The following is a 22,955-nucleotide window of genomic DNA, read 5'->3' as shown; positions in this document are numbered from 1 at the left end:
GGAATTAAAACTAGAAATCAATAATATACAGATAGCTGGACAATCTCAAAATACTTGAAGATGAAAGAATATACCTTTGAAGTGTATGTTCAAAGAAGAATTGTCGAAATAAATTTTTAAAATTTGAACTAAGTGAAAATTAAAGTACTATTTATCAAAATATGTGTGACACAACAATGAAAGGAGTGCTGAGAAGGAAATTTATAGCATTGAATACATATATTAAAAAATAAGAAAGATAAAAAATAGTCTCTCCTTGCCCCTTAGGAAACTAGAAAAAGAGGAGCAAAAATTGTTATGAGTTGGATTTCTTTAAAATGAACACCTATGCTCTGTGAAAGACACTCTTAAGAGAATTAAAAAACATTTGCACAACATCTATCTCATGTAAAGGACTTGTGTTTGAAATATATAAAAATGATTAAATTAAATGTTGAAATAACAACCCAATTTTATTTTTTTTCATAATAATATTTTTATTATGTTATTCACCATACAGCACATCCCTGGTTTTTGATGTAAAGTTCAACGATTCATTAGTTGCATATAACACCCAGTGCACCATGCAATATGTGCCCTCCTTACTACCCATCACCAGCCTATCCCATTCCCCCACCCCCTTCCCCTCTGAAGCCCTCAGTTTGTTTTTCAGAGTCCATAGTCTCTCATGCTTCATTCATACAACCCAATTTTAAAACTCTCAGAAAGATCTGAATGGTCACCTCTTCAGAGAAGATACAAGTTGGCAAATAAGCATACGAGATTTCATATGTCATTAGGAAAGTGCAAATTAAAACAACAATATGATACCTAATGAGACACACCTATGAGAATGGCTAACACAAACACTGACAATACAAAATGCTATAAAGGATGTGGAATACGGAAACTCTTGTTTATTGTTCTTGTGCATGCAAAATGCTATACCCACTTGGGAAAACAGTTTGGCATTTTTATAAAGCCCAACATTATCTTATCATACAATACAGTAATTGTGCTCCAAATATTTACCCAGATGAGTTGAAATCTTATATCCATGCAATAACCGGCACATGAATATTTATAGCAGATTTATCCGTAATTACACCATATTGGAAGTAACAAAGATGTTTTCCAATAGGTGAATGGATCAACAACCTGTGGCACATCCATATAATGGTATGCTATTCAGCAGTAAAAAGAAATGGGCTATCAAGCCACAGAAAGACATAGCAAAACCTTAAGGGAATATTGCTAAGTGACAGAAGCCAGTTTTGAAAAAAGCTATATAATTTCAACTATATAGTACTCTGGAAAAGGCAAAACTATACAGACAGTATAAATATCAGGAGTTGCCAGGGTTTCAGAATCAGGAGTAATGGAGTTGGAGCGCAAGGAATTTTCAGGGTGCTGAAGCTATTTTGTATAATACTATAGTGGTGGGCACATGATTATACATTTGTCAATATCTATAGAATTGTGCAACAATAGGAGTAAACCATGGATATTATTAATAATTCATCAACATTGATTCATCAATTGTAACAAATATATTATCTAATACAGAATGTTAATAATAGGGGAAATTGTAAGTGTGGGGGGGAGAAGTATATGGTAACTATGTAAACCTGAATTGCTCTAGAAAAAAATCTATTAAAAATTTCAAAAAGAATACAAAAATACTAATTTGAAGGGATACATGTACTCTGATGTTTATAGCAACATTATCTATAATAGCCAAATTATGGAAACAGACCAAATGGCAATTGACGAATGAATAAAAAAGATATGGTATATTTGTAAAATGGGATATTACCAGCCATAAAAGTAATGAAATCTTGACATTCACAACAACATGGATTGAGCTACAGAGTACATTATGCTAAGCAAAATAAGTCAGGCAAAGACAAATACCATATGATTACACTCATATACTAATTGAAGAAACAAAAAAACAAACATATGGAAAAGAAGAGAGAACAGCAAACTAAGAAACAGATTCTTAACTGCAGAGAACAATTTGATGGTTACCAGAGGGGAGGTGGGTGGGGGGATGGGTTAAATAGGTGATGGGGATTAAGGAATGTACTTGCTATGGTCAGCAGGTGTTGTATGTAAGTGGTGAATCACTAAATTCTACACTTGAAACTAACATCACACTGTATGTTAACTAACTGGAATTTAAATAAAAACTTAGAAAAAAATCCAGCAATATTTTTTTTTCTGAAAATTGATAAGGTGATTCTAAAATTTATAGAGCAGTGCATAGAGCCAAAATAGAAAAACTCAACAAAAAAGAAGACATTTAAAGATCAGAAAATACTTATATCAGATATTATTATAAAAATAAAATAATCTGGGGGCGCCTGGGTGGCACAGCAGTTAAGCGTCTGCCTTTGGCTCAGGGCGTGATCCCGGCGTTATGGGATCGAGCCCCACATCAGGCTCCTCCACTATGAGCCTGCTTCTTCCTCTCCCACTCCCTCTGCTGTGTTCCCTCTCTCGCTGGCTGTCTCTATCTCTGTTAAATAAATAAATAAAAAATCTTTAAAAAAAATAAAATAATCTCAAGTACTATAATACTGGTACAATGATAAATAGACAAATGGAGTAAATTATTGTCAGAAACAGATTTGAATGCATTGATGACAAAGGAGAAATCATATAACAAAAGTAAAAGAAAATTCTTTTACATATTGTAAAACAATAGGACTTCTAGAAACTTCTATAGGAAAATGTGTTCTTATCTTTGGATTAGGGTATTTTAAAAATAGACTACAATAAATGTATACTACCTATAAATGTAAATGTTTTAAAGATGGACTTAATGTTCAGTATTATGTCCATCACTAAGAGATTTAAAAAGCATATGACAGAGTAGGTTTGCAGCTCAAATAACCAACAGAAAGTTTTCATCAGAATATTATAAGGATTATTAATATGGTATTAAGAAATAAATTGGAAATTCAACACAAATTGAGCAAGAGTCTTAAACATATACTTTACCAAAGAAGATATCTAAATGACCAATAAACATTTGAAAAGTATACAATCTTATTAGTTAGTTGGAAAATTGAAATTAAAGTCACAAAGATGCTGTGACATGCCATCATTGAGTGTAAATCAGAAAGAATGACAGAATCAAGTCATGATAATGTAGGGCAATTGAAACTTTCAGAAATTGCTGGTAGTAGTGTAAATTGATAGACACACTTTGGAAAACTGTTCACATTTCTACTATTTATTGGGCATGATGGCTGACTTTGGTCTCTAAAAAGAGACCAAAAAGCAGTAGGATGGCCTATACAAGTGCTGAAAGGAAAAAAAAATCAACCAAGAATTTTATTCCTACCAAAACTATCTCTCTGTAATGAAGGTGAAATAGAGATTCCTAAATAAATTTAAAAAAAAGAAAAAGAGAGAGAGAATGCACTGCTAGCAGTTTGACTTTACAAGAAAACAAAAGACAATTATTCAGGCTGAAAGCAAGTGACTTCATATAGTAATCTGAATTCTCTAAAAAAGAGAATTGGCAAAGGAAGTTCTATAATTAAAAAATATATGTATGTATTTCATCACTTTTTTCCTTTTCATTGATTTAGTAGGCAATTGTATAAAACAATATGTATATGTTTGTATTATTGGACCTATGACATATAGACATATAATATATTTCACAATACAGCACAAAGAAAATGAGTAGGAACAGTAATGTATTCAGGTAAAAAAAAATATTATATCAGATGGTAACTTGAATCTGCAGAAACAAAAGAAAGAACCAGAAGTCATAAGATTAATATATATCATAAACATATACTTGCTATTTTTTATCTCAGCTTCTTTAAAAGGCATAAAATTATACAAAGATATAATTATAACAATTACAACGATGACTTTATATTTACAGGTGTAATATGTATAACAATTGTGTAAATGAGGATAATGCTATATGAGAGCAACATTTCTATACCTCACTGGAATTACTGCAACTTAATTAGTATAAGTCTGAAGTATAATTAGTATAAGTCTGAGATATACTGAGATATAATTGACATACAAAATTGTATATTTAATGTGTACAATGTGTTGATTTGGTACATTTATATATTGCAGTATGATTACTACCCTAGTATTGTTAGCATTTCCATTATGTCACATTATTATCCTCTTTTTTGTGGTAAGAACATTTAAAATCCAGTGTCCTCTACAAATAACTATGGAAATAGTTATACAATTTTGTGAATATGTGAATATATTTTAAAAACAGTGAATTGAATACTTTAAATGTGTAAATTATATATGTTATATATGTTTTATTTTATTTTGTTTTGTATTTATTTAGTTAGTTTTGCATTCATTTTTTTATAGTTTCAAGTTTTTATTTATTCCAGTTAGTTAACGTAAAGCATATATTAGTTTCAGGAGTAGAATTTAGTGATTCATCACTTACATACAATCCTACTGATCATCACAAGTGCCCTTTTTAAAACTATCACCATTTAACCTATTCCCCAGCCCACTTCCCCTCCAGCACCTTGCAGTTTGGTCTCTATAAATCAGAGTCTATTTTCTGGATTGTCTCTCTCTTTCCTCCCCCATGTTCATCTATTTTGTTTCTGAAATTCCACATATGAGTGAAATCACATGGCATTTGTCTTTCTCTGACTCACTTACTTGGCTTAGCATAATATTCTCTAGCTCCATCCACATTGTTGCAAATGGCAAGACTTCTTTTTTGTCGCTGAGTAATATTCCAGTGTGTGTGTGTGTGTACATCTCTTCTTTATCCATTCATCAGTTGATGGACATTTGGGTTCTTTCCATAATTTGACTATTGTTGATAATGCTGCTATGAACATCAGGTGCATGTATCCCTTTGAACCTTTGGGTAAATATCTGGTAGTGCAATTGCTGGATCATAGAGTAGTTCTATTTTCTAACTTTTTGAGGGACTTCCATACTGTTTTCCAGAGTGGTTGTATCAGTTTGTATTCCCACCAGCTGTGTAAGTGGGTTCCTCTTTCTCCACATGCTCACCAACACGTGTTGTTTCTTGTGTTGTTAATTTTAGCCATTCTGATAATTGTCAGATGGTGTCTCCTTATGGTTTTGATTTGTATTTCCCTGATGATAAGTGATGTTGAGCATCTTTTCATGTGTCTGTTGGTCATCTGGATGACTTCTTTGGAAAAGTGTCTATTCATGTCTTCTGTCCATTTTTTAACTGGATTTTTATTTTTTTAGGTGTTGAGTTTTATAAGTTCTTTATTTATTTTCGATACTAACCCTTTATCAGATATGTCATTTGCAAATACTTTCTCCCATTCCATAGGTTGCCTTTTAGTTTCATTGGTTATTTCCTTCACTGTGCAGAAGCTTTTTATCTTGACGAAGTCTCAATAGTTCATGTTTACTTTGTTTCCCTTGCCTCCAGAAAAGTATCTAGTAAGGAGCTGTTATGGCTGAGGTTACTACCTGTATTCTTCTCTAGGATTTTGATGGTTTTCTGTCTCACATTTAGGTCTTTCATCAAATTTGAATTTATTTTTGTGTATGATGTAAGAAAGTGATCCAGTTTCATTCTTTTGCATGTTGCTGTTTAGTTTCCCTAATACCATTTGTTAAAGAGACTGTCTTTTTCCCTATGGATATTCACTGCTGCTTTCTCAAAGATTAGTTGACCATATAGTTGTGGGTCCATTTCTGGGTTTTTTGTTGTATTCCATTGATCTGTGTGTCTGTTTCTGGGCCAGTACCATCTGTCTTGATCATGACAGCTTTGTAATATAGCTTAAAGTCCAGAATTTTGATGCCTCCAGCTTTGCTTTGCTTTTTCAGGATTGCTTTGGTTGTTCAGGGTCCTTTGTGGCTCCATACAAATTTTAGGGTTGTTCGTTCTAGCTCTGTGAAAAATGATGGTGGTATTTTGATAGGGATTGCATTAAACTTGTAGATTGCTTTGGATAGCATAGACATTTTAACAACATTTGTCACGTCAATCCACGAGCATGGAATGTTTTTCCATTTCTTTGGGTCATCTTCAATTTCTTTCGTAAGTGTTCTGTAGTTCTTGGAGTACAGAACTTGTACATCTTTGATTTACAAATCAATCAACATGATACACCACATTAATAAATGAAAAGATAAGAACCATATGATCCTCTCAATAAATGCAAAAAAGCATTTGACAAAATATAGCATCCATTCTTGGAAATCCCAACAAAATAGGGAAAGAGGGAACATACCTCAACATCATAAAGACCATATACAAAAACCCACAGCTAATATCATCTTCAATGGGGAAAAACTGAGAGCTTTTCCTCTGTGGTCAGGAACAAGACAGGGACATCTCACCACTGTTATTTAACATAGTATGGGAAGTCCTAGCCTATCAGGCAGACAACAAAAAGAAATAAAAAGCCTCCAGATAGGCAAGGAAGAAGTTAAACTTTCACTATTTGCAGATCACATGGTACTGTATATAGAAAACCTGAAAGACTCCACCAAAAAGTTGCTAGAACTGATACACAAGTTCAGTAATGTCATAGGATACAAAATCTGTGTACAGAAATCTGTTGCGTTCCTATACACTAATAATGAAGCAGCAGAAGTAGAAATCAAGGAGTCAATCCTGTGTTTACAATTGCACCAAAACCAGGAAGATACATAGGAATAAACCTAACAGAAGAGGTAAAAGATATGTACTCTGTTATACATGTTTTTAAAAATAACCCAGTGATCTCCAAGAAGAATAGGATAAAAAAAGAATTTGGAAAGTGGGAAGACATAACAAGGGAGAAAAATGTAATTTTTACTAGATTATAAATTTCTCCAGCGCATAACTCTTAATTCCTAATACTTAACCTGATCTTCCCTCAGATACTGTTCTCATTTTCTCTTGCTTATTTAAGGATCCTTTGCTTCCTCAATTCAAATGACCAAACCCTTCTTATATATACCAGTTGGAGAAAGAACCAGAGAAGTTAAAATACATCTGCTAATACTCCCAGGTTTTTGTTGCTGTAGAACTTATTACATTCACAAACTGGTCTTACTTAATTATTGAAAACTCGTTCTGCCTAATCTGACATATTTCATTCTGTTAATGCTGCAGCACCTTTATACGGATTGCAGTGTTGGTACATTTGGATTACCAAGATCATAGTGCAATCTTTACTATTTATTGACTCAGCCATTGTTCCAAAGAAAGACTTTCACGTCCGGGTGAATATTCATAACATGTTTCCAAATTTAGGTACATGCTGTTAGAACCAACCAGACCACAAAACTTTCGAGCCAGTGGTTGACCTTAGGTGACCCTTGCTTTTTCAATATAAACTCTCCTCTAACCATGTTCATATATTTTTCTTATAATGGGATCTAGTTGAAATTTTTAAATCAAGTAAAAATTTCAAATCACAGAAAAACTCCAATGAAAAGAGACCAAATCTCAATCCTGGTACTTCTGCAAATTTAACTGTCTACATGCCAAAGAGACCTGGGAAAGCATTGTTATTTTTTTCAATCCACAAAATATCTTGCTTTTCTTTTCCATTACTGATACCTGCTCTTTTTTTTTTTTTTTACAACTAAGTAACATAAAAAGAGAATAAAATATTCTTGAACTAGTCAAAGAATTTCTACTCCCTAGTAATTTCCTGTGGCAATGGAGACCATGATTTGTAACCTGTAGGGAAAAAATTTTATGTTCCACATCACTAGGTATATCCTTACAGTATGATTATGATTTTAATGTAAAGTCAGAAGTTATATTATTATCATAAACTCTCCAGGATATTTTAATTTAGCATAAGACATAACATTGTATGGAAAAAGCACTAGTTAAAGGATTATGAGATGTGAGTTTGTGCATCAGTTTTTTCATTATCTGGATACACAGTCTTGGTCAAATCATTAACATCTCTAAGCCTCAATATATGGAAGCGTAATGATTGCTAATATCCCTTCCAATAATAAGGTTTACTGATTCTGCAATACAAATATTTCACTATAACGTTTATCCATTACTAACAAGGCTGGTTAAGTCAGTGTTGCACACACACATGAAGGTTACCTTATGAAGTATTTTTATGTTGATTTCTATAGAAACTAATATAGAACACTTGAAAGATGCTAATGGAACACGTAAATTGGTGGAGGCAATGAAGATGCAATCAAAGAATCTCCCTGGTAAGAACAAGAGTTTTACAAGGCTAATATTTCTGGTTTGTTTACCTTCTTTGGGATTTAATGAAGATCGGGTCTAAATGACAAGAGTAGCTCTATGTTATTATTATTATACAGGTAAAATCTTCATGAATATTCTCATATTTCATTATATTCTGATATTTACTAGAAATAAAAATTAAGATATTATGAGTTTTAGAACTCATTCATTTAGAAATTAAACCATAAAAAATTAAATGCTATAGTGACCTTAGAATATGGTTGGTCAAAGTATGTTTAATGCTATTCTATTCATTTTTTTTTTCTGGCTTGGCAAGAAAATTCCTTCAAAATTTGCCAAAGGAGAAAGGCTACCTCATGAATATAGTAGTCACAAGAAGAATTTAGGATAGTTGATTTATTGGTTACCATTTCCCTCTATGGGAATAGAGGAATGATGGAAATACCAGGCATATTATGGTATCTCAGCTGTAGTAAAGTACACTAGTTGTGTTATATAGTTCAGAGATTATATTACTGCCTTTACCCATATAACAGTGATGGACATACTGTCTGTTGACTTCTAGTGTGATACCAAAGAGGTAGACAGCTTAACTGATATATAAAGGAAAGGTACAGTCAAAGACAACCCTATTAAAAACACTGTCATCAAAGGTCACTCTGGGCATGTCCAAAGACTTTGCCCTTTGGGAATAAGTATAAAGGGAAAGATAGTATTTTGAAAAGAACAACATGGAAACCCAGCAGTTGAAAAATACAGTAACTGAAATTTTAAAATTCACTAGAAGTGCCCAGTAGATTTATGCTGTCAGTAGAAAGAATGAGCAAACTTGCAATATTGAAATACTACAATGAGAGTGGAGAAATTAGAGCAGAGAATATAATTTAAAATAATGGCTGAAAGAGAACTAGATATCGTAAATAAAATGATTATTATAGCAAACACTATCTATACATATTTGCTCTTCTTTCAGTTTCTCTATAGGGCAAAAAGTTTTATAAATAATGAAAGAAGTATAGTTAATTATATTTATAGGTGTGGAAAGAGAATAGGGCTTTTGAATGATATACAAAACTCTATATCCAAAATACGTTGTAACATTTCTAAATCTCACTGGAATTTGATGAGTATAAATCTTAAGTAGATTCTACAATTGTGGTGACTGTTACACATTTCTATGATCATATTAATAATGACTGATTAAACATTTAAAATGGGAAAATTGTATACTATATGTATAATATGCTATATTTAAAAAATAACTCCAAGAACTTCAAGCAACATAGGATTTTTTTAAGGACTTGAAGCAATGGAAGGATATTGTGAAGGAGGAAAATTAACACATATGCCTTTTTGCTCCTAATGTTTAACCCAATCTACACTCAAGAGGTATTCTCATTGCCTCCCCCTTATATAAGAATCCCTTGCTTTCTCAATTCATGTGACTCAGTTCTTCTAATTACATCTGTTGGAGAAAGACCAGAGGGCTAAAATATGTCTGCCAATGTTTTCCAGTTACGTGTTGCTATAGCTCATATTACTTTCATAAATGTCATTACTTAATTATTGAAAACCTGTTCTGGACCCAATCCAGTTTTGTCTTTGGTTTTAGTAATGATGGCCCATCAGGTCTCTGCCTCTGTTTAGGTTACAGTAGCAGTATATTTTTTGCTGCCATGGTGGTAGTGAAAACTTTACAATTCATGGGCTTAGTCATTTCTCCAAAGCAAGACTTCTAACCTGTGATGTCTGGGTCATGGCAATGCTTCCCACTTCAGGTACACGTGTGTTAGAACCTATTGCCCACAAAACTTCACCCAATAGGTAACCCAGAGTTGCTTATTCTAGTTATTTCTTTTGCAATGTGAAATTGTTTTAGATGAGTTTCTTCGTATTTTTTCTGTCATTAGACGTACATAGTAGTTTCCACATCCAGGAAAAAGCTAAAAATCATGTAAAGACTCCAATGGAAAGGGATGCAATGCCAATGTTCACATTATTGCAAATTACCCATTTCCTCCTCCCCAGCTAGAAGTTCTACATGCTAAGAGGACCTTGAGAGAGCACTTTATCTCATTCCATATGTTATTTGTTATTCTTTTCCATCACTGATGCCTACTTGATTTAAAGTGCCGTAACTTAATAAAAGGGAGAACATTAAAATATTCCTGGACAAGTCAAAGAATTTCTGTGACTCTACTGACCATAGTTTGTAAATTGACCTGGGGAAAAACTGTTAAGTCCTGCCTCACCAGGTATATCCCCACCATATGAATGTGTTTTTAAAATGTGAATGGAAGTTATACTATTAAGTTAAATGTTCTGGGGTGATTTAAAATTGTAAAAGACTTTATGTTTTCTGGGTAAAGCCCTAGAAGAAGCATCAATTTGTGCATAATTTGGTCATTACCCAGATATGTCACTTTTGTCAAATCACTAAACATCTCTATGCTTCAGTATAATGAGGCTTACATGTTTACTAACAGCTCTTCAGATTAAAAGGTATTATGTTTCTGCAACCCAGACATTTCATTAGAATTCTCCTCCTATAATAAGAAATGCTAATTAGAGGGATAGTAGACACACAAACACACATGTGCTAACATTTACCTTTCAAAAGTACTTTGAAACTGTTTATTTCTATAGCGATTGATACAGACCCCCTCCCAGGTGTTACCGGAAGAGGTATAATAAAGAAGGAAATCGAGACACAGTCAAAGAGTCATCCTGGTAAGAACAAAAATATTTCAAGTCTACTTAAGGTTTATTTATTTCTTCTGGAGTTTAAATTTGGATCTTTAAAGACTGTAGAATCTATGTGCTATTATTATATTATAGGAATATTACATTATAGTATATTACATTATATAATATATATAGTATGTATATAGGGTATTACATTATAGGAGTATTACATTACTCCTATAATTAGTGGAATTCTAGCAGTTATTATAAATGGACAACTAGTCACATATTATAGGTTTTAGAACTGATCCATTAAAATGTGATCCTTAAAAACCCAATGTGGAATTGAGCTTTGAATACGCTTGATGGAAGCATTTCAAATGCTGTTGTACTCCGTTTGTTTTTTCAGGCTACATAGGATAGTTGCTTTGTATTTTCAAAGCAGAAATTCTAGCTTATAAAATGGATAAGAAGAGGAATTTAACAGCTAGTTATTGCATTGGTTACTAATTCCCTCTATATGATTGAAATATCAAGCAAATTTATAATATCTCACGTGAAGTAGAAACCTTAGTTTTGTCATATAGTTCATAGTTTATGCTACTGCCTCTTTGCCTGGTGGAACAGTGTTTCACACACTTCTGATCCATCCTTGTGTGATATCAAAAGAGGCAGAGAACTTAACAGAGAAACAAGGGAAAGAAATAGTCAAAGGGACCCCTTTTAAGAAACTGTCATTCAAAGGTGACTGTGTGCATGCTCAAGTTTATGCCCTCGAAGAATCAACATCAGAAGCTTCACATTGCAGGGAAGGAGACTTCAGTACAATAGAAAATGGTCCAGCCTGATTTCTAGATAAACAATCAGGAAAACAACAACAAACTTTCCAAGGGGAGGAGAACTCAGTATTCACATTTGCTGCAATATGTTATCTAAAATGCCCAGTTTTTACCAAAAAGAAAATATAAGACATGAAAGAAACCATAAAAGTGTGTACTGTACACTACGAATTTCAGAAAGAATAGGTTTTTAAAAATACTAAAGCAGTGAGAGGGTGTTGTGAAGGAGGAAACTGTGATTCTTTTTTTTTTTTTAATGTTCAGTTAGCCACTGTATAGTACATCATTCGTTTCTGATGTAGTGTTCAATGATTCATTGAATCATATGACACCCAGTGCTCATCACAGCATGTGCCCATCTTAATAACCATCACCCTGTTATCCCCCACCCTTCTACCCTCTGAAACCCTCAGTTTGTTTCCTGGGGTCCAGAGTTTCTCATGGTTTGTCTCCTTCTCTGATTTCTCCCCCTTCAGATTTCCCTCTCTTTCCCTATGGTCCTCCGTGCTATTGCTTATGTTCCACAAAGGAGTGAAACCATATAATAATTGTCTTTCTCTGCTTGACTTACTTCACTTAGCATAATCCCCTCCAGTTCCATCCATGTCGATGCAAATGGTGGGTATTCATCCTTTCTGATGGCTGAATAATATTCCATTGTATATATGTACCACATCTTCTTTATCCATTCATCTGTTGAAGGGCATCTTGGAAACTGTGATTCTTACTAGAATATAAATTTCTCTAGGACACACCTTTTTCCCCCAGTTTTTAATCCTATCTGCTGTGAAATGTTCTAAATGTCTCCTTACTTATTTAAGAATCTCCTCACACTCATCCCAAATGAACCATTTATTCTTACTTATGCCAATTGCAGAAAAAATCAGAGAACCTCAGATATATCTCCTAATATCCCCATTTTGCATTGCTCTATAGCATTTTACTTTCACAAAATGTCATTATGTACTTATTGAAACTTGTTGCATCCGATGTTATTTTTTATGGTTCCTTCTGCTGAGATATCCAGGCTGGTTCCCACTTCTTCTTAGGTTGTGGTGAATATATATTTGGGGTCCAAAAGTCATAGTACACCTTTAACAGTTATTCATGGTCTCAGCAATTACAACAAAACAAGATCTACCTTATGGTGTCAGGTTCATGACAGGTTTCCAATCTCTGATACACACTTTCCAATAACCAACTTTCATTCACAAAATATTAGGTACATTATTTGACCCAAGTCACCAATCCTAATTATCTCCTTTTTGACTTGATGTAAATTCCTTTTTAATATCTTTCATGTGTTTTTCCTCTTTTTTGACCTATTTAATAGTTTCTAAATCCAGCAAATGTTAAAATCACATAAAAATTCAAATGAAATGATATGCAATTGCAATAGTGGTATTACTGCAAATTCATTCATATTCCTTTCCCCACCACAAGGTATGCACATAAAGGGAACTGATAGGCACTTTTTTTTTTTAGACCACAGAACATCTTACCTTTCTATAGCACTGATGCCTACTTGATTTACAATTATATAACCTTAAAAAGTGGCATAAAATAGTCTTGAAAGAGCCAAAGAATTTCTGCCTCATAGTAACTTTTTCTGATGTGGGACTATGGTTTATAACTTGAACTATGAACGAAAATGTCGCGTTCAATCTCAGTTGTATATCCTACAGTATGACTGTTCTTTTAGCATAAACTTGGAAGTTATATTATTTACACAAATTTCTCAAGATATTTAAGGTTTTATAAAAAGGTAGCATTGTATAGAAAAAGCACTGGTTAAGGAGTTATGGGGTGTCAGTTTTGTCATCATCTTGGTATGTTTTCTTGATTAAATCCCTAAACATTTTTGAGCCTCAGTATCATGAGCCTTATATGATTGTTAAGAGCACTTCAAATTCTAGGAAATTTTTTATTGTGCAATTCAGACATTTTGTTTTTCTCTTCTTCTAGAAGAACAAATGCTGATTAAGTTTATACTACACACACACACACACACACACACATACACACAACCACACATTAATGCTTACCTTATAAAGTGTTTGGAATTTTTTTTTCTTTTTGGTCTATAGAGACTGATGTAGAACACTTGACATATACTGTTGGAGGAGAAAAAATAATCAGTGAAATCAAGACACAACTTAAAAGTCACCCTGCATTTTTTAAGTCTAATATTTATGGTTTATGTCATTTTGGAGATTTAATTAAGTACGGATCTTTAATGACAACAGTAACTATATGTTATTACATGGGTAAAAATCTTCATGAATTCCCTCTTATAATTAATTAAACTCTAGTATTTATTATCATTAGAAAATTAGCTAGATATTATTAGTTTTAAAATGTATTTAGAAAGTAAGCCATACAATCCAGTGCTCTAGACTGGACCTAGAATATTCTTGGTGTAATATTTCTCACTGCTGTTCTACTCACTTTCTATTGCTGGTGTAGAAAGGAAAGTTGCTTTAAATTTAAAAAGCAAAAAAGGCTCATTGATGAGTTTTATAAGAACATTATAACAGTTATTTCATTGGTTACCACATATATACCATATGTAGTTAAGTTGACATGTGGATTTACGTCTCTCCTAGTTCTCTAGCTGTGTTATGTAATTCACAGATAACACTACATTTTCTAATCCCGGAGTAACACTGTTAGATACGTCTCTCTCTCTCTCTCTCTCTCTCTCTCTCTCTCTCTCTCCCTCTCTCCCTCTCTCCCTCTCTCCCTCTCTCCCTCTCTCCCTCTCCCTCCCCTTCTCCCTCTCTCTCTCTTTTTTAGACTCCCTGTGCATGCTCCCAACAACAATAAGAGTGAGTTTTGACAGACAGTAAACACCCCCAGAAAGCTGACTGGGAAGAAACCATAAACTTGAGCACTCAGCACTGCTATAAAGAAAACAAAAGGGAGGTTCTCAGCAACCAACCTGTCTTTACAGCACAGAAAGCTTAAGAATTCTCTTTCTTTTTTAGAGAGAGAGAGGGAGAGTGTGTACACACATGTGTGCATGCAAGAAGGTGGAGGAGTAGAAGGAGAGGGAGAGAGAGAATCTTAAGCAGGCTCCATGCTTAGTGTAAGGCCCACTGGTTGGGGGCGGGGGGGCTCAATCTCACAACCCTGTGATCATGACCTGAGCTGAAATCAAGAGTCAGACACCAACTGAGCCACCCAGGTGACCTAATACAGTTCTCTTAGGTTTAAGAAATACTGTAGTCATGAACTTTTGGCAGAAATGATGCTGAAATCTAGAATTTGGAAATAGTTGAATCCTCACATACAAGCAACAAAATAGGCGTTCTTGATGAAATTTAAGATTAAGGCAAGATTTCTGAAACTTTGCTTTTGAATGCTTTATTTATTTCATTATATCACACTTTTACTCCTGAAAAAAAAGTAGTTAAAAATAATCAAATATCTTCTCCTGTTTAGTAGGTTACTTTTAATTTTGTTGATTTTTTCCTTCACTATGTAAAAGCTTCTTAATCTGATGTAGTACCAATATTTTGTTTTGCTCTCCCTTGCTTCAGGAGACATATCTAGAAAAATGTTGCCTCAACCAATGTCAGAGACATTACTTCCTAAGCTCTGTTCTAGGATTTTTATGGTTTCAGGTCTCACATTTTTAAATCCATTTTGAGTTCCATTTGCTACAACATGGATGGAACTAGAGAGTATAATGCTAAGTGAAAAAAGTCAGAGAAAGATAAATACTATATGATGTCACTCACGTGGAATTTAAGAAACAAAACAAATGAGCAATGGAAAAAAAGACAAAAGAGAGAGACAAACCAAGTAACAGAGTCTTAACTCTAGAGAACAAACTTATGGTTACCAGAGGGGAATGGGGGGGGAGGATGGGAGAAATAGGTGATGGAGATTAAGGAGTGTACACATCACGGAATGTTATATGGAATTGTTGAACTACTATATTGTACACCTGAAACTAACACTATTGGTGCCAGTCAGTTATGTGAACTAACTGGAATTAAGATAAAATTTTTAAAAAATGAATCAAATAAAAATTATTTACTCAAAGAGCTTATAACTAAGGTGGTATGAAAATGGAATCATTTGAATTAAGCAGTTAAATTTGTTTTGTGTTTTACTCTAACAAATTTGATAAATTGTGAAGAGTCATTTTTATATATCTTTAATTTTCAGACTGTTTTTGTTTAGGTACTTTGAATTATTATTTGCTTCACTGTTCCTCATATTAGGGGTCCTCATCAATTTTAATAATCTTTGGCACAGAGATGAAGTACTCTTATCAACATTTAGTCAATTTAAAATACGATGCCTTTTAAAAGCAAAATTAATTTAGTTACTTAATCTGTGCTTATTTATTAATTGTGAATTTATAATTAAATGCTGTAAACAGAATTTAAGAGAAATTGCTAAGAGGAAAAGAGTTGAAAGGAGACTATAAGCTCAAATACAGAAATTAATATTCACATTTAAGATAAAATGGGTTTGATTAAAGGTCAAGATTAAGGAAGATGCTATCTAAGAATACAGAACAAAAAAAGGGAGAGAAAATGAAGAAGTTTATAGAAATTGGAATGATAGACAAGTGGCCACTCAAATATGAAAATATTACAAATGCAGAAATAAGGACTAATACACAGAGACTGGAGAGTAGTATGCAAATAGTCATAACATCTTTGTGAAATTTTTAAAATTTTTGTTTTAGGTGTGAATTTATTTAAAGACAGGTATATGTCCACACAACATCAAGAAGATTCTTTTACCAGTGACACCGCACCACGTAAATTCTCAACAAACGAGATCAGTTTTTCATCCTTTGACAATCAAGGTAAAATATATAACAACATAAAATAAGTATCTAATTATCTAGAACATGTTTTGTAGTATGCTTTTTCATTTTACTTCTTATGAAATATTTTAAGCATTTGGAAAATATGTAACACTAATATAAAAAATACAAGATTCTAATGGTTTCCATTCTGTGCTGTTATAATCTCATTCCACTTTTTCTCAGTTCTTACTTAGGCCGTCATAAGCCATACATAATGGTGTTTTATACAAGTGTTTTCCAAAATACTTGATTGTGCCCTCTTTATTTTCCTTTATTGTGGAATTACCCCTTGTCTTCTCCCCAACTTCCCACATTATTCTTGTAGGTCAGTTAATTTTACAAAAATATGTACACCACACACACACACACACACACACACACACACACGCACACACTTTTTAGCAGAAACCTGCAAGTTAAATGCTTTTACTTCTTTTGGTTTTCCTGAGTATATTATTATGCCATCTCAGCAATACTTTTTAAAATACATTCTTTTTAATCTAACATTTTATTTTTTTTGACAGCATAGTTAAGATTTTAATAAATATTCTTCCATATATCATTGTTTAATATTTATAAGTACCTGTATGCAGATGTATTTATTCATACTTTTTTAAAGATTTATTTATTTATTTGAGAGAGAACGAAAAAGAGAGAAAACAGCAGGGGAAGGGCCAGAGGGAGAGAGAGACAAGCAAACTTCCTGCTGAGCAGGGAGCCCAATGTGGGGCTCGATCCCAGGACCCTGAGATCATAACCTGACCTGAAATCAAATTGGATGCCTAACTGACTGAGCCTATAACATTTTAGTTAGAAATTTCATTTGGGGTAACTAGACTTCTGTACCGCCTGCATCCAAAATTATATTCAATTTTTAATACGAAGATATACCAAAATATTTTCATACAAATAATTTAGTTTTGATACTTTCATGAAAATAAGATGAAGAATAAACATAAATTTGACAGTATGGGGCCATTACCCCTAACATGCATTAAGGGTTTTATCTTACATGACTCCCCAGCTTTTACTCATATTTGACAAATGTGAATGACTAGCTTGGAATTATGTCTTCTGAAATAAATCATGTCAACAGTATTTTATTTTCTCGATTACAGTCTCTTACTAAGCCTCTCAGCCTATTGCTTCAGTTTAATCTCTAGCCAATGATTAAATAATATGAGGCTTATAATTATTTGTTTAAATGGAAGAGTTCTGCAATAGCACATGTTACTTTTAAAATCAGTAGGATTTGTAAAAAAATTTAATAATCATTAATTAAACTGGTGAGGGGGAACCAGTGGTTTATGTATACAGCTCTAATTATCAAAGGTATATCCTTATAAATGCATCCTTCTAAATGTAGAGTACAGATCAAATACAGAAATGAATATTCTGGTTCAAACTAAAACAGGATTTGGACAAAATTAAGGAAGATATTGAGAATAAAATCTCTGTCCTTCAGACAAAAACTAGGTATGCCACCCTCCATATCAGATAAAAAATAGTGAGGGTTTTGCTGCTAATTATTCTAATTTACCTAGGAAGAGGAAGAAGAGTTTTTGTACATCTACATTTGCAAATACTAAAAATACTACCGCATCGAAATGCTACAAAAGAAGAACCTTTCTCAGTGAGAAGGGAGAAAGCTTTCTAAAAAGGACTGACATAATTGGATATATCAGAGAAACAAAAGCAGTAAGTGACATTTCCTGTAAAATATTTGGCAAGAGAGGAGGATTACAGTGATGACATCAATGTTGTAGGAGTTTTGTGGGGTTTTGTTTGTTTGTTTTTTCTTTCTTTCTTTTTTGTTTGTTTGTTTTTGTTTTTTTTTTACCATCCACCCCCTGTGAAAAAGAAAACCAATTTGATACTTATCCACAGATGGGAGAGGCTTTGTTGAAATCCAGGAGTCCAGCAAAGAAGTTCTAGCACACTGTTGGAACAACAGCAACAGCAGCAGCAACAACAATGAAATCTAAGATTGGATACTTTGTAGGGGGTAAAAGGAACAGTTTGATTTTACCTACACCACTCCTTCTTCAGGGCAGCATACTTCAGTGCCAAGAGAGCCCTTTTCAGCCTAAGATTTCTCCCATGGGAAAAAGTGAGAGCATGTGAGTGAGTACCCAGCTTCTCTAGCTGTGCAGGATACTGTCAAAAAGACCCATTTCTCTCTTGTCTCATCCAGAGAACTGAGTCATAAGTTGCATGACCCTTGAGGTCAGAGAGTGGCTGAGAGAATGAATAGCAACCAAGGCTCAGAATTGAATATATAAAAAGGATGTGACTCCTAAATGTGTCAAAGGACTCCATCAGGAGGCCTACAGCTGCTGAAAACCCTTCACCTGTGGAGTCCCTAAAACTGGTCCACAGGCACCTCCAATATTCCATGTGTCTCATGCACACAAACTCCACCTTGTGGCTGACTCCCTGTGCATGCTCCCAACAACAATAAGAGTGAACTTTGACAGACAGTAAACACCCCCAGAAAGCTGACCGGGAAGAAACCATAAACTTGAGCACTCAGCACTGCTATAAAGAAAACAAAAGGGAGGTTCTCAGCAACCAACCTGTCTTTACAGCACAGAAAGGCTTAAGAGTTCTGCCACAAAAACAAACAAACAAACAAACAAACAAACAAAAAAACCCAAAACAAGAAGTGTGGAGCAGGCATACCCATAGAAAAGTTCTGAAAAGACATCAGAATTCCTAGCAGGGCTGAAAGAAGGGATTTCTCTCTGGAAGCCAGTCAGTAAACCTGGAGGAGGTGACTACTTTTTTAAATGTAATGAAAATGGAGAGGACATCAAGGAACATGAAAAATCAAGGAAACATAGTACCATGCAAGAAATACATTAATTTTCCAATAGCACCAGAGAAATGGAGATTTGCAATTTAACTGGTAAAGAATTCAAAATAGCTGTTTTAAGGAAGCTCAGCGAGCTACAAGAAAATACAGAAAGTCAGCTCAACAAAAGCAAGAAAAGAATACACAAACAAAATGAGAAGTTTAACAGAGAGAGAGAGATCATAAGGAAGAATCAAAGAGAAATTCCAGAGTTGATAGCAGACCCAGCGGAAGAAAATATTTGTAAAGTAGAAGACAGTATTGAAATTTTACAAAGAAGAGGAAATTTTAAAAAATGAAGACTGTATGAACTATGGAACACCAATAATCTAACATATGAATGATTGGAATCCCAGAAGAAGAGAAGGGCAGAGCTTATGGAAAGAATTAATGGCTGAGAATTTCCCAAATCTGGGGAGATATTTGAATATCCAAATTCAAAAGCTAAGAAATCACTGCAAAATTTCAATCCACAACAATGTTTGCCAATATACATTATAATAAAACTGTCTAAAATCAAATACAAAGAGAGAATTATAAAAGCAGCAAGAGGAAAATATTTATCTCATTCTTGGGGAATCCTCTTTGGCCTTAGAAGCAATCTCTGCGAAAACTTTGCAGGCCAAAAAGAGTGGGATGATATATTCAAGTGTTGAAAAAAAAACAAAAACAAAAAGAATACTTCACCAGGCAAAGTTGTCCACTAGAAATGAAGGTGAAATAAGGCTCAAAAAGAAAGAGAAGCTAAGTGAGTTCATTGCCACTGGAACTGCCTTACAAGAAATGCTGAAAGTTCTTCAAGCTGAAATGAAAGGACACTAGCTGTCATGTGATATGTAAACACATAACACACTAGTAAAGACAAATATCTAAATTCAGAATACTCTAATACTGCAGTATGATAACATATTAACTACTTAACTCTACCATAAAGATTAAAGGAGAAAAGTATTAAAAATATCTACAGCCACAGTAATTTGTTAATAGATACACAAAATAAACAAAGGTAAATTATGACATCAAAAACGTAAAAGGTGGAAGGAGGAATAGCACACAAAAATTGTAACATAGGTCATTCCTGACTGTACTCCCCCAAACAAGAAGAAAAACTAAAATCTATTCATGGACAGGACACCCTTGAGAAAAATCGTAGAACAGAAGGATAAAGCTGAAGCACCCCCTCTCCACATCACAGAGACCAAGACAGACTGCATTAGAAAGGTAGGAGAAGTGGCTACACACTGACCATATTGCCCCTCCCCCATGCCCATTGGAGCACCACAGTGAGAAATTTCCCCTGAGCCCCCAGTTTCTTCAGCTGGAAAAGAGAACCCAAGATGGACATCTGGCTGCTTTAGCATTGTGTGTCATCTCTTGGGAGCCCCCACTCGGTCTCATGTAATGGGGATTGTGCGGTAATCCATGGAACTTGACCACTGGGAATCTGTGACAGGGAAGGAAGGAAGTCCCTGCAAAAACCATCACTCAGACCCTGACAGACTGAGTTCCTACCTGCAGTACCAAAGTAGTAGTCCCAACCAGCAGGTATGCTTATCTGCAGAGACAAGACAGTAGCATAATCTCACCAGGAAACTTGGTGAGGTGCAGGTCTGTATGATTTGGATTTTGAAAAGAAGAGTCTTGCTCTTCTTATAGAGAAAATGTTGTATAAAATATACAATGGGATATTATTCAGCATAAAAAAGAAGGAAATCCTGTCATTTGTGATTAAGTGGATGGAGCTTGAGGTCTTATTATAAACAAAATAAGTGAGATATTTGTGTGCTTTCACTCACATGTAGAATCTAAAAAGCTGAATTCATAGAAGCAGAGAGTAGAATGTTGGTTACCAGGGGCCGAAGGGTGAAGGAAATGGAGAGATGTTGGTCAAAGTGTACAAACTTCCAGTTATAAGATGAGCAAATTCTAGGATTTAATGTACAGTGTGATAACTATAACCAACCATACTGTATTATATACTTGAAGGTTGCCAGGAAAGTAGATCCTCAGTATTCTCAGCACAAAATAAATAGTTACATGAAGTGATGTAGGTTTTAACTTGTTACTATAATCCTTTCATAATACATACATGTATCAAATCACTGCATTATACCCTTAAACATACAGTGCTCTATGTCGATTATATCTCAGTAAAGCTGGGTAAAATGAAATGAACATGTGGCTTAGACATACAATGGAATATTATTCAGTATTGGAAAGGGAGGAAATCCTTGCATATGCCACAACGTGGATGAGCCTGGAAGACATTAATGCTAAGTGAAATAAGCCAGTCACAGGAGAAACAATGCATAATCCATTTATATGAAATGTAAAAGAGATAAAAGGGATTAAAAATACACTTACCAAGATGAGTACTCAGTAATGTATAGAATTGTTGAATCATATTGTACACCTGAAACTAATATAACATTATATCTTAGTTATACTTCAATAAAAAATAAAATAAAAATAAACTTAAAAATAAATTTAAAAAGAGTCAAACACACAGAAGCAGAGAATGAAGCCACTCACAGGGGCTTCCAGAGGCTGGGGGTAGAAAGAAACAGGTAGTTTTTCAGTTGGTATAAAGTTACAGTTACGTAGATGAGTAAGTTCTAGAGATCTTCTGTACAACATCATGCCTACAGTTATAAATACAGTGTTGTGTACTTAAAAATCATTAAGGGGGGAGTATTTGTGCTAACTGTTCTTACCACATACCTAAGAAGAAAACAAGAGAAGGCTTTTGGAGGTGATGGATATTTTTATTATCTTGATTGTGGTGATGGTATTGCAGGCTTACGCGTATGTCTAAACATATCAAAATGTATATGCATTAAATACGTGCAATTTCTGTATAGTAAGTATACTCAATGAGCTACAAAAAAAAAGATGCTAACAATGAACACAGAATAAAGACAAGGAAGAGAAAATGATCAAAGAGTTTGTATAAACTAGAACAATGAACAAGTGGCCACTCAATAAAATCTGGTAAGAAAACATTACAAACATATAAATAAAGACTAGTACATGGTATTTGGAGAGTAGTGTATGAATATTCAGAGTCTTCATCTAATTTAAAAAAAAATTTTATTGTAGGAATGAATTTATTTAAGGACAAAAATATTTTTTCACATCATCAAGATTTACTTCCGAAGAACATCATAATGAATAAATTCCCAACGAAAGTGATCACTTTATCACCCTTTGACAATCAAGGTAAAAAAAAACAGATGATAGATGATAGATAGATAGATAGATAGATAGATAGATGATAGATAGATGATAGATTTATGTATAAAATAAGTATATAGTTACTTATAGTGATTTCTTTTAAGATTTTATTTATTCATTTGACACAGAGAGAGACAGCCAGTGAGAGAGGGAACACAAGGAGGGGGAGGGGGAGAGGAAGAAGCAGGTTCCCAGCAGAGCAGGGAGCCCGATGTGGGGCTTGATCCCAGGACTCTGGGATCATGTCCCGAGCCGAACGCAGACGCTTAACGACTGAGCCACCCAGGCGCCCCTATAGTGGTTGTTTAGTATGGCTTTGCATTTTACTCATTTTTCCTCTTTTTA

General features: G+C 34.0%; 1 protein-coding gene across 1 annotated transcript in view; it reads left to right on the top strand.

Moving 5' to 3' along the window:
* CCDC7 (coiled-coil domain containing 7) overlaps nucleotides 1-22,955 on the top strand; it is a 337,092-nt gene that overhangs the window by 304,058 nt on the left and 10,079 nt on the right. The window contains exons 28-30 of the mRNA XM_087857885.1: nucleotides 8,086-8,169; nucleotides 10,814-10,897; nucleotides 16,397-16,519. Of these exons, the coding sequence (XP_087714011.1) occupies nucleotides 8,086-8,169; nucleotides 10,814-10,897; nucleotides 16,397-16,519 (291 nt within the window). The remainder of the gene's footprint in view (nucleotides 1-8,085; nucleotides 8,170-10,813; nucleotides 10,898-16,396; nucleotides 16,520-22,955) is intronic.

Source organism: Ursus americanus, chromosome 31 (assembly GCF_024610735.1).
Source record: "Ursus americanus isolate L20-20 chromosome 31, mUrsAme1.1.p, whole genome shotgun sequence".
NCBI classification, from domain to species: domain Eukaryota; kingdom Metazoa; phylum Chordata; class Mammalia; order Carnivora; family Ursidae; genus Ursus; species Ursus americanus.
This window is presented reverse-complemented; position numbering and strand designations above follow the sequence as displayed.